Source organism: Pinus tabuliformis, chromosome 4_2, assembly GCF_031772625.1.
Source record: "Pinus tabuliformis cultivar Carrire ecotype Pingquan chromosome 4_2, CPIR1, whole genome shotgun sequence".
Lineage (NCBI taxonomy): Eukaryota > Viridiplantae > Streptophyta > Pinopsida > Pinales > Pinaceae > Pinus > Pinus tabuliformis.
The window spans coordinates 453,193,649-453,207,542 of NC_142304.1; the positions used below are offsets into that span (position 1 = coordinate 453,193,649).

Genomic DNA, 13,894 nt, shown 5'->3' on the forward strand with positions numbered 1-13,894 from the left:
GTCTTTTTCATTTCTGTTTTGTGGTGCTAGTTATTGTTTTTCTCCTGCTCTGGATAAACCTCTTGCCTATGGGTATTTTCTGATAATGTTGATGTTCTTGATGTATATTGCGCAGATTTATCGCTGGATCTAACGTCTTTCTTTCTCTGCATCGGGGTTTTTAAAACCATGCTCTGTAACCATGTCTGTTTCATTAATATATGATGGTGCGTTTTTTTCTTTTTCTTTTTTAAGACAGAATCAACATGAATCAGCGTTGATCTATGATTGAAGCAAACATTGTCATTTACTGTCAGTGTGAAATAGGTAAAAGGGGTTATGCATTCAAAGCATTTGAAGGAGTGAAAGCACATATGTATTTTCAGTTCTTTCATCAAAGCGCTTTACAGAGCGTGCAGGGTGGAGGACACTGTCGAGCTTTTCAAATCAAATCCATCCATAAATTGCAATTAAACGATACAGTATTTTTACCCAGATAACGGGGACTAGCATTTAAAACAAAATAACGATAAACCCAGAAGTAATCCCCGTAAAGCCTGATTAAATATATAAAATGAAGGAATCTGTTCTACCGTGATCAATTGAGATACAGAAATTTAAACAGGCTTTTTGTAGATCCAAAAAATGTGGGTAAAGGGTTAGTTAATGCCAACCTGGTGGATAACAGAGAGGTCGAATTCCGACCTGAGAACTTGAAATGCCCTACAAACAGCCTTGGAAAGCTCTGATAAAACCTTTGAACCGAAAATTAGTGAGCGAGAACCTGAGATTGGGCGAATGAGACGGCGCGTAAAAGGTCAAAATAATGAACTTAACAAGGAATAAACTAAGCAGCTCGCAAGGGCAGAAGGAATACAACAGGAGAATGACAGGAGAACTGATTCTAATCGTTCGGCTTCCAACGATCAACTAAACTGCTTTTAATCGTTCGGCTTCCTACCAAATTTTGGTCAACAATAAGACACTATTTAGATATGATTAATGTAATTTCGAAATCAATGTTTCCCTTCATTTCCTTTCCTATTAAAGATATTAGATAACTTTTATCCATAACGGGGTAAAGCTACATTCTAAATTCCGAGAGTTTCTTGTATATATATAAATCTTTGAAATCCTCTATTTAAATATTTAGATATGGAAATGAAATTGAAAAATTATTTAAATATTTAGATGATGTATTTGACATCATTTAAATATTTAAATGGAGGTTTTGGCACTAATATAAGAGGTGAAATCATGGCATTTTGGGGTTGTTTTGGTTTGCCAAATAGAAACATCTGCATATCGTCAACATTTATGGAGATTCCAAAACTTCCATAGCAAAAATACAGGGACACTCTGCATTTGACCCACCTCTATTAAGTTTATGGAGATTCCAAAACCTCCATAGCAGAAATACAGGGACACTCTGCATTCCACCCACCTCTATTAACTGGATGGATTAACAGGATTAAACATGTGCTGGCCTCTCTCTCTTCCTACTCCATGGCACATGTATACAGAGAGGACAACAAGGATGCGGACAGACTGTCTAATGGGGGTCTACAAGGACAATATGGTATCATGTATTACAAACTAATAATAGATCATCTCATTAGAGAGGAAGGCGAGATCAACTTGCCATAAAAATGGATCCTGTTTTACTAGTTTTCTGATCTTTAGCCAACATTCTGATGGGCTGACAGATGCCACAGTTTTTTGCTCTGTTTTTGCATTTTTGGATTTGTGTTTTAAGGATTGACTAAACCAGATGTTATATTCAGACATACAAGCATGCATGTTTGTATATTGATATGTCTATCTTCTCTCAGTTGTATGTATTGGTGCACATCTTATTCTCTGTTTGGCCAATCAGTCTTTTCTGATATGTTCTCACTAATAAACTTTTAATTATATATATAAAAGCCAACATTTTTCTTCTAAAAATCTATTAAAAGAAAAATATTCTTTTAAAATCAAACTGTGTCCACTCATTTATTTAAAAATCAAAATTCCTGAACATAATTAAACTAATTCAGAACAAAACATCCAAACAAAAATAAAAAACTAATTCAGAACAAAACATTCAAACAAAAATATAAACCACCATTACAGCAACCCCTACAGCATAATTAAACTAATTCGGAGCAAACCATTCAAACAGGGAACAGGAGAAAACCAGTAATCTGAATCTATACTAATCTAATCCCACATACTTTGTATGGACAGGACATAACTCGTCGAGAGAAAATCACTAGTCATCTGTATTATTTAATGGAAGTTATCCACTCAAAACCATATCATAACTTAACCTTTACTACTTTCTCTTTGGTTTCCATGCTTTCCAGAAGTCTTATAAAAAGCGTTTACGTTCACTTGAAATTTACACAGAGTGTCTAATATGTTCCAAAAGCAAAATAATTAGTACCTTAGCCATATACTCGTAAAGGAATTGCTCAGTAGGAATAGCCAGAATGACCCACTGACACTAGTTCGGCCAGATGCAATGCACCGCCTTTGGACAGTGGGATATCCCTTCTCTCCTGTACAGATTTTGATATGGCTAGATATACAGATACCCTACCTCCTTCACTTGGCAATGGCAAGACTCTAGTAAGTCGCCTTCCGTTGTTAAACAAGTACTCAACAGAATCACCTTCTGTACTAAAACCTTTCTCTGCTATGCTGTAAAGATGATCTGCAATTAACACCAGCGAAATTCAGTAACAATTGGATATCTGGTCATATGCCAACATATTGCAGGAATCATGGATAGTATTCAATCCTCCTTACCTACAAAGAGGGGATCATCCTCTGCCATCTTGCAAAGTTGGGTAAGAAAAGGACCATATATGGAGGGGTTGTCCACTCGGCCTATGACATATGATTGACAGGGACAGACCTTCCACACCAACTCAGAGCCTCTGCTCTGCATCTTATGCCTTACCACATTCTTTATAAAGTCCTTGCTAGTAAGTTTCTCTAGCAGCAACTCCAGAGTCTGTAACTCCAAAGTTTTTTATGTTACTTAGCCCAAATAATTAAAACAAAAAATGAATTCAAGCTTTCTGAATCATAAAGTTTCATAATCTATGAATGCACACCTTTTTGCTGAGGGAATTGATGCGATCCGATTGGGCAGCTGCAGCCCTGGGAAGCTTTAGAACCAAATTGCACTCATCCTCCAGGAGGCATTGAGAAGTCAATTTCTCAAGGTCTACAGTGACAGAAGGAACCATCTTGACAATCTTATCAGACTCCCTTCTCTGGTTAATCACTTCAACTTTAACAGGACGAGAGAATGTGACTAATTCATCTTCTTCATCAGACTCTACATCTTCCTGTTTCAAGAAACAAAGATATTGTTCTAAGAACACACTCTTAAAAATCCCACAGAAACCATTACCCAAAAGAGCTGAAGGGTATATATACTCACCTGATCATCAGCAGGGCAAGAATTGATGATTTTGATATCTCTGGAGAAGCCAGTGTTTACATTGGTTTGCTTCATGGCCACCAGGTCTATGGCATAAAGCTTTCCTGAAGGGTACTTGACAGATTTAACAGAACCCAACGTAATATTTGAGTCCCCATTCTTCTTTGCTCTCAGAATTTTCCTTGCATCCTCTGGAGAATATAGAACCCACTTGGTCTCATCTTTCCACCGAAATTCAATAACAATTGGATATCTGGTCATATGCCAACATATTCCAGGAATCATGGATAGTATTCAATCCTCCTTACCTACAAAGAGGGGATCATCCTCTGCCATCTTGCAAAGTTGGGTAAGAAAAGGACCATATATGGAGGGGTTGTCCACTCGGCCTATGACATATGATTGACAGGGACAGACCTTCCACACCAACTCAGAGCCTCTGCTCTGCATCTTATGCCTTACCACATTCTTTATAAAGTCCTTGCTAGTAAGTTTCTCTAGCAGCAACTCCAGAGTCTGTAACTCCAAAGTTTTTTATGTTACTTACCCAAATAATTAAAACAAAAAATGAATTCAAGCTTTTTGAATCATAAAGTTTCATAATCTATGAATGCACACCTTTTTGCTGAGGGAATTGATGCGATCCGATTGGGCAGCTGCAGCCCTGGCAAGCTTTAGAACCAAATTGCACTCATCCTCCAGGAGGCATTGAGAAGTCAATTTCTCAAGGTCTACAGTGACAGAAGGAACCATCTTGACAATCTTATCAGACTCCCTTCTCTGGTTAATCACTTCAACTTTAACAGGACGAGAGAATGTGACTAATCCATCTTCTTCATCAGACTCTACATCTTCCTGTTTCAAGAAACAAAGATATTGTTCTAAGAACACACTCTTAAAAATCCCACAGAAACCATTACCCAAAAGAGCTGAAGGGTATATATACTCACCTGATCATCAGTAGGGCAAGAATTGATGATTTTGATATCTCTGGAGAAGCCAGTGTTTACATTGGTTTGCTTCATGGCCACCAGGTCTATGGCATAAAGCTTTCCTGAAGGGTACTTGACAGATTTAACAGAACCCAACGTAATATTTGAGTCCCCATTCTTCTTTGCTCTCAGAATTTTCCTTGCATCCTCTGGAGAATATAGAACCCACTTGGTCTCATCTTTCCACCAAACACCCTTCTCAGTTGGATCAGCGATTTTGCACATATTGCTTCTGAAGCAAATTAATGCGGAGATAGGTCCAGTTTCTCCGAATTCTGGATGTTGCCTCAACGAGGGACTCAGGTTTGGAGAAGGCGTTGTGATCCACGAGTTCCAGCCATGGCCGACGATGGTACATTGCATTTTTAACCGCTTCTGAGACTTTGGACAGGAAAACTGGGGCCGCAGGGCTGGAGAGTAGAGGTTGAGATATGGGAAGGATTGGAGTTGAAGCTGACGTCGAAGGGAATTTTGAAGCTGCCATTCTGCAGTCCCTCTTGCCGCACTTAACGGATCTTTAATCAAATTCCTGGACAATTTCTTCGACGGTTCTGTTACAACAACTAAACTGCACCCCTTCTGAGACTTTGGACAGGAAAACTGGGGCCGCAGGGCTGGAGAGTAGAGGTTGAGATATGGGAAGGATTGGAGTTGAACCTGACGTCGAAGGGAATTTTGAAGCTGCCATTCTGCAGTCCCTCTTGCCGCACTTAACGGATCTTTAATCAAATTCCTGGACAATTTCTTCGACCGTTCTGTTACAACAACTAAACTGCTTTTGATCGTTCGGCTTCCTACGATCAACGATCAAATTTTGTTTAATCGTCTAACACCCTAAATCGACGGTCAACAATAAGACACGGAGTCGGCTGGGGCTATTTCTTTCAGAGGGAAACGCCTTACGGCGTAAATAGTGCCCCGACAGAATATAAAAAATCGCTTCTGTTCAGAGTTTTGAAATAAATGGTCCCGGGACCAAAAAAAAATGGCAGTCGCTTTTAGTCAAAATTTTATATACTGGATAGAGCCCATCTACCAACCCTTCACGATATATTTTTTTTTGGCCAAACTCAATATTCGGAAGACTGTCGACGATCAGGGGAGTAACATGTGATCGCTGTATCGAAACGCGTCCTCTCTTTTAGGAGAGTGTGTTTCAGTGCATCGGTGTTGGTATTTCTATGCCCTCGTTACGGAACCCATTAGTGCAAGAGCGTATGACAATGTTGGAGATATTCAAGAGATCTTACAGAGTCCAATATTTAAGTTTAACATTAATGTACATTTTGAAATCAAATCTTTTGGAAACTTGATGGATAGGAGAAATGTCCAATATAGTTAAGTCATTTTGTTACTTAAATCATGTTTGGTAAATTTTTAAAATATTCTTATGGCTATCTACTTGACATCTTATAAAAGAAAAATGTTATTATTGTATTTAGTTATATTTACTGCACTTAGTTATATGGTCGAGTTCTTGGTATTCTGAAGTGTTCCATAACTTTGAAGGGTGGGAAATAGAGTAATTCAATTTTAAAATTTTGGCTAAACCATGGTACATATTTTGAAAAATAGCTGTGTAATTTATAGGTTGATTGAGTAATTTATAAGGGTTAATTGACTGGGCTTTTCCCTTATGTTAAATTTATTTATATATTCAAAAACCTAAAAATCACAATTCAGCTAAAAGATAAAGAATAAATAATGGTTTTTTTTTGGGTGTCGTTATCTACTTAATTTGGCTAAACCATGGTTCATATTTTGAAAAATAGCTATGTAATTTATAAAGGTTGATTAAGTAATTTATAAGGTTAATTGACTGGTTTTTTCATTATACTAAATTTATTTATATATTCAAAAACCTAAAAATCACAATTCAGCTAAGAGATAAAGAATAATCATTTCCTCTGTTACTTAGAATGGCCCAATAAATTTCAAAAGATTCCAATTAATATATCTTTGTCTATTACTTAAAATGGCCCAATAAATTTCAAAAAATTCCAATCAATATATTGTTCCAGTAGGGGTGGAAAGGTATTCCTTAATAATTGTAACATAGTATTCGATGATATGCAATAGGTCATTTTTGTACCACCCTAAAACCTATTAGAACCCAATCACAGTCTTCCTGACCTTTTACAATGGTAGAATCATTTTCGAGTCTTTTGTGCTTGATAAAGCAGTCCACACTCCTTTGTGTCCTTCTTGAATTTTGGACAATATTTTTTCCAAAAATCCCCTCAGTGTTGTAAGATCTCCCTTCCACACATTACATAAAAAAAATCCTTTCATGTATACATATGTATTTGAAAGATTATTTGTTGCCAAATTCTTGTTAACTAGATGTATTATGTAAATTGTTGATACTACCATTTTATGTGTGTATGCACCATGACTGTGTATGCACCATGACTAAGGAACATTTGAGCTTTATAACTAAGGGGTTTGTGTTAACATTTGATAACTAGTATTTAATGCCCCTTCTTCTAGTTGGACATCAAAGTTTACCAACAGCTACAAAGAGTTATTTCCATAAGGTGTTCTTTGTATAACTATTATTTACCAAAGGTTAAACCCTTGATTTGTATAATTAATGATATCAAGGGCGCATACTATGCGACCTAGGTGGTGGAGGCAAAATATATAATGTTTGTTCCTAAACCATTAGATTCCATAGTTGTAAGGGTTGAGTTAATCCGCTTGTGCGTCTACTAATGCCTGATGCCACATCATAGGGTTCACATGGCTCGTGAGGTGACCCTAAGTTTGTTTAACTAGGTTGGAGTCATGATCAACGAACACAATAGAGGATTGAGATCTGACGTTGAATGTTAATATCACAATCCTAAAACCCTAAGCGAAGTTCTTTCTCACCATTTTTGGTTTCATTGTTGTTGCTTCGTGCTTTGAGGGGATGGAACTGCATGTCTGGTCTGAACCCTCAAGTGATAGAGATATACCCTATTGTCTCCTCCAAAACCTCGTATGCAGCTTGTAGGATTCCTTCCACCTTTGGTCGCTCTCCATGGTTACATGTGCTAGTTGTATGCTCAGGAATAGGAGGTTTTAGCTTATTTTTTCCTTCCATACTTTCACGATTTCTACCAAGTCCATCTCTGTAGGGCACTTCATCATTTCTTTGGCCTGTTTTCTCTAATGGCGGCAGAAATGCTAACTGAGTGCTTCGTTTTAGGTAATTGGGGTTTGTATTTTTCTTTCCCCGTGAGGTATTTCACTTGCTGGGTGGTTCTTATCATTTTACCTTCGAATTTGCCTCCAGCTAATGGTTCAATTAACCTTATGATAGAGGTGCAAGTTTAGATACTCCGTTGGTTGTGGTGTTTAACTCTATGGTTCCTTCAACAGAACGCTCTCCCCGAGATTTCGAAAGAGGCTCAGTACATGCATTTGAAGCTTACAAGTATCTAACCTAGCTCCTTTGAGGGTTTATGGCAAATGATTTATGGTAACGTGATTGAAATCTTGCTAATATGTGTTCCCCTTTGTACCTATGCATGTTGGTGTCGGTCTCAAGATTCCCCTCACCATTTTCGCTGCACTTTATAGGTAACTGTCATTATAATTTCTTCTTGTTTCATTAGGGTATACTCTGTCATTTGATTTTGTTCTTGGCTTCCTACTTTCCTCAGCTAAGTTCTGTTTCTAACGACATGTTTCTGTTGTTGTTGGCACCCACTACTCGCAGGTATCAAAACCCTCTCATATCCGAGTTCAACGTCCTCGTTTTCAACAACATTTGTCTTCCTAACACAATGCTACTCTAGTCTCTTTTCCCAGGTTAGTTAACCTCCTATTATGTGGTTTTTGGGTGTTTTTGGTCCACAAGAGCTCCTCTGCTCTTCCTCGTTGTTTCCTGTTTTCTTTCCACTTCAATGTGGTAGCCTTGATGGCTTGAGACCTTTTATGGCCTCAATGGTCTACGCTTGTTGTGTTTAGTTCTGGATATAAAGTACTATTTGCAGGTTTTTCCCCACAATGATTCATGTAGTCTCATTGTATCATATATAATTTTTATTGCTCAATTGATTCACTGTGAGCCATGTCAAGTGAATTGGAGGATGTATATTTTGATTATGGAAGCCTAGTATGAGGTTATGGCTTGTCATTCAAGGTCATTGAATTTAGTTTTTCTTTTTTCTTTTATAAAATCCTTTACACTGCAAGCGTGCTCCAAGGTTTCAATGGATTAATATACAAATATAGAAACATGTGAATTTCTCTGTGCAGATATCATTCTTCGGTTATGATGGTTTTTCTGAATACATATATTTCCTTGTGCTATGTCATCTTTATGTGTGATATTTGAGTGAAAGCTCTTCACTTTTTGTTACTAGGAAAACGTAGTAGTATGTTTATATACATCTCTGGAAATTTATGTATGTCGCTACCTATTTTGTTAACTTGTATACCGAAAAAAATTCTTGTTTTTATTCTTTATATATAGATGTGTACATGTTAACTTCAAGGGTATTAACTATGTGCATGGTTTAGGTCCAACCTCATGTTTACTGCTAATTATGAAATGCTTACACACTTATTAGAGGCCTATAACCACGAGTGTGTAGTGCTAATACTTAAGAGCCCTCTTCGAAGTCCTAAGCGAGCAACTGTGAAGTGAGATAGATGCCCCACTCTTTTCGTCAATGTCTCCGACCTGTGCCTAAATTTTCTCTCCATGTTATATTTTTTCTTGTTTTATGCTTACAAACTCTCAAAAACGGATATTGTAGTTGCAGAGTCTACCCTTGTATATAGCTCATTTTTTGTTTGGCATACTTCTTTTCTATCTGTAACACACCTCCCTTGTGTGTTAAATTATTGCAAACCTGAGTTGAGAAAATGTAGGTATGATGTCTAATATGAAAAACAATTGCATTATTAAATAATATAATAAATAAATCAGTTGGAAAATCGAGACACTAAGAGATGAGATTCTTTCCAAATCCCATTGAGGAATGGGATTCTTCCATGCCCAAAACATAATAGAAATATGCTCCCATAAGAGAATGAGTATGACTCACTATAAGAAGGAAAAGTAGCATGATCGACTGATGAGTATGTTTTTGAGGTTTAAAACAACATAATTAAAGCTAGGCTAGATAAGGAAACTAAAGGATATTAATCCTTACTCTAGTATGAAAAATCTTATAACTAAGTTGTTATTGCATTCTATATGCCATAATGAACAAGTGGCTTAAAATGATGCGGTTATATTTTGTTTAACTATGGTTATATTATATACATATAGCATGAAGAATTGATGGTATTCTATGTTGCATATGGCTATTAGAATTTGTTCAAGATTAATTGAATAATATTGTTCCCTTGATATTGAGAATGTCGATGATATGTGATGAAGTCGTAATAAACATAGGTATTGTTTAACCTAATTCTACCATCATACTAACCAATCCACAAATTGGCTGTGATTTTATATTGATGACAAGATGATGCTCTAGGGGAGCATATCTGGTATATGGCTACTAGGGATTACTCTGTTATGTTGCATAAAGCAGTGCTAAAGTGAGAAAATAACATGTTTATTAATATTAAAAAGTTATTATAGATGGTAAAAGTTATAAAATTTAAACTATGGATAAACACTATTATGTGGACAAAATGACATGATTGAAAGATGATGCTTGCAAATATGTATAGTGAGTTAAGCAAATAATTGGAAGGCATGATCACCATATTAAGACAATATTAATTTGGTTAACAAGTAATGCATATATTAGAAGAATATGACTACTTTAATTGTACATTAGCAACTGTAACTTGCATGTAGGACACATTGTGGGATGCAATGAGTTGCATGGATGTGCCTTAATATGTGAAAGAATCACAAATTATCACAACTAAACTATGATAAAATCAAAGAAGAAGTTACCTTGTAATCTAGGGTGTAATTGGTTTTGGATAAGAAATCCAAGATTAAACTATGATATCTTAACAATCATTAAATGAATATATGATCAAAACAGAAGTTAATCATTACACAATTTGTTGGATAGTTATAGTATGGGGAAGAGAGACTCCCTGGAAAACTTTATGGAAACAAAATCAAAACCAATTAGTTCAGTAAGCAATAAGTGGTTGAGAGATTTTATGACATGACCAATGCTAAGATATTTACTATTTTAAAACTATATGGTTGCCATATAAGGGAAAAGCCTAAATAAAACACCAACTCATGAATGTAATATAGAGATAATCCATCTTATCCTATCTATATCTGAAATCAATTTATGAGTTGTATGATTGTTGGAGAAATAACATAACATAAGGAAATGAAGTTATGCTAAAAAGATCCTAAGAAAGGATGGGAGATGTAAAATACAAGATTGGTTTTAATATGAGACTAAATATCTTAAAAATTGTCTCTCAATTTTAATGTCACTGTATTAATTAGTGCACATACAAGTCCTGATGTAATTAGCCTTCGACATGGATTTTCCAATAAATGAATCATTTTAATAAGAAAATAATCACATTACTGAAGGAAATAAAACCTTGTTAGGAAATTATTCATAGCTAATTCAACATGCATAGGTCGGAATCTACGAGATTCTAGTTGAGTAAAGTAAGAGTCATAAAGAACATGTTAATCTAACCTAACTTAGAAATGATATTATCAAGTGGGTGTGAAAAAATGATACAACCTATTGTATATATATTGATATGATAAGGAGGTCAATAGACTGACCTCAAAAGACCATCTATTGTATGTACAAAATGGAAAACTAGAAGCAATTCTTGATGCTTCTTCGGGAAAAACCTCTGAATTCGTAAGCAAAAATTGGGTAAAGAAGTCTTTTTTTTGTAGAATTACTATTCATAATGATCTAGAAATTTAATGTTCATGTTAAATTAAAAATAAGATAAGAGAGGATAACCAATCTCTTGGTCTTAAGGATGTGAAGTGGTAGTTAGTATAAATTTTCACTTATAACTCTTATTTAGGAAATGTATGTAGGTGCATATTGTTTATTAAATGATATTTTACCTACATCAACAAGATGTCAAGGCATAATTAGGGCAATAGTATTAAACTTCAAAAATCTATGAGTTAATGGTTTGCTTTATGATTAAGCAAAAGATATGTTTCATTGTTTCTAAATATTGTACAAGTGGCAAGCAGAAGATGTGTTTCATTATTAAATCTTGTACAAGTGACATATGATTAAGTTATAGAGTGGATAATAACTTTATGGTATTATTATGTCAATATCCTTGCAAACACATGATAGAGAGAAATTATTGTTTGGATCGTATGACATAAAACCTTCGTTGATTGTAGAAATGGCATAGGTCTATGAGATTCTTTATAAACTGAACATAGTTTGTTGTACTTACCAGAAATAGATGAAGCAATGTTGGGCATAATGCTAACATCTAGATATGTGTATGTCATACAGGTGATGCTATGAACATTGGTAGGATATGCAATGGTACAAATGGTACTATGTACAAGCAGTACATATAATACCAGTATTGATATATGTATGGCATGATTAAAACATGATATGTATAGATATGTGACTAACAAACCTTGTGTGTAGGGATCCAGGAGGATTTTGGGTATTTGTTTGGTAGGGAAACTGACCTGGCGTTTGGACAAAACAAGGAAATTGAGTGGTTCAAGGATAAGTAAGAATGGTTTATTTGCAGTTTGGTATACATATGATTATGATGAGCATATATGGATATGATGGTTATATGTCACCTAACCTGTTATGATGTTTTCTACATATTGACGTGGAAAACATGCTAACTGACTTGTTGTATGCAGAAAAATTGCAAGAAGAAAGTGTTCAACAAGAACAAGAAGGCTCAAAAGAATGCAAGGGAGAACATGCATTCTTCAAATAAAATGAATAATGAGAAATATAAGCCATAACTACTTTAGTATTATTGTGTAACAAATTATCATATTGATCATGGTAAACCTAGTTGAAATTTTGCATCTAAAATTTCTTACAAATTGTTGAAAACAATGTTACAAGTAACTATGGAAAGAGATATGTTGGGAGCACTCCTTCTAAACCGATATAAATATCAATAGATTTGCATCAAATGGAAAGGCCATAGAAGTTGTCAACTCAAAGACAGCTACCTATGAACAAGGATGTAGTAATACACCAAGGACGGTGTAAAATTTAAGGGGCGGAGTATGTAATACCCCTCCTTTGTGTGTTAAGTTATTGCAAACCTATGTTGATAAAATCTAGGTATGATGTTTAATATGAAAATAAATTGAATTATTAAAAATTTTATTAAGTAAATCACTTGGAAGAGCGAGACACCAAGAGATGAGATTCTTGCCAAATCCCATTGAGGAATGGGATAGGAATAAATATTTCATGATAAGCTTCTAGATGTGATTCTAGATAAGCTAGATGGACTAGAGATAGATATCCATTGGATGGATTGCAGATAAATATCCATTAAGAAAAACATAAAAGCTTTGTGGGAGATAAAGGCAAGCTTTTATGAGGAAAATCATCGTTGGAGGTAAAGGTGAGCTTTTCCGAGAAAGGCCTAGGAAAGTGGATAAAAATCCATAAAAGCATGGTGTCACTAATGGAAACGATATCATGAAAGAGGGTACTAAATACCCATTGCATAGATCAATTGCAGGTAGATGATCCATGCAAGAACATCGAGTCAGGGGGAACCAGAGGAGATTCATTGTTGGGTGGTGGTGCTTTGCTCTCCAAGTGATGTTTTAGTGGCATTCATTTGCACAAAATGTTTTGTATGATGCTTTCTTCCATCTCCATTTCAAATTGATTTAGCTTATGGAAAATTTTCATGACTTTCCTCGTTATGAGAATGATTACAGAAATTGCATTTGATGGTTACACATGAGTAGATTACTTGTGTTAATTGCTTTTATCAGATTTTATGATATGGATGCATGTGACATTAATATAGTCCAAGTCCAATCTAGTAAAGGAATGTAATATGTGGGTTGATGAAATACTGGATATGTTGTCACTCTTTTAACATAAGTGGTAACTCGGTGGTGAAGTTCTGTGTATGAGATATGTGTAGGATTGAGACAATAAACACAAGAGAGTATCTATGTCATGTTTTCCTTAATGCTTCCATGAAGTAATCTACATGAGGTTGTCATATATTTTAGTGTTTGAAATAGTTATTGGCATGAGATATTGGTGCATGCAGAACAGTTAGGGAATAATGTGTCTAACTGTATATTCAATTGTTTACTATATATACCATGCATATCATAAAACTTTTATCCAATAAGGCTAATCTAATTAGATATGCATGTTGAAATAAGGTGTTAGTAGAACTTTGACTGCATTTGTTGGACTATGATCACGATTCATAGCCATGCTAGTCATGGTAGTTTCATATCAATGCTCCATTAATGCTTGTGTGGAAATTTTCAAGAGTTTTAATAATTGTATGTCATGATTCATTCCTTTCTCCAAGTTGT

The 13,894-nt window shown here is 35.4% G+C and overlaps 2 protein-coding genes across 2 annotated transcripts; both read right to left on the bottom strand.

The window, feature by feature from the left end:
* Positions 1–2,249: 2,249 nt before the first annotated feature.
* LOC149169918 (uncharacterized) lies at positions 2,250–3,700 on the bottom strand. Its single transcript, XM_089427192.1, has 4 exons — positions 3,416–3,700; positions 3,084–3,320; positions 2,773–2,980; positions 2,250–2,677 (listed from the first exon to the last, which is right to left on the bottom strand). The coding sequence occupies exons 1-4, from the start codon at positions 3,698–3,700 to the stop codon at positions 2,436–2,438; spliced, it is 972 nt and encodes a 323-aa protein (XP_089283318.1). The 3' UTR covers positions 2,250–2,435.
* A 9-nt stretch (positions 3,701–3,709) lies between these two features.
* On the bottom strand, positions 3,710–4,638 carry LOC149169919 (uncharacterized). Its single transcript, XM_089427193.1, has 3 exons — positions 4,366–4,638; positions 4,034–4,270; positions 3,710–3,931 (listed from the first exon to the last, which is right to left on the bottom strand). Exons 1-3 carry the CDS (start codon positions 4,630–4,632, stop codon positions 3,710–3,712), a joined length of 726 nt encoding a protein of 241 aa, XP_089283319.1. The 5' UTR covers positions 4,633–4,638.
* Between the last annotated feature and the right edge of the window lie 9,256 nt (positions 4,639–13,894).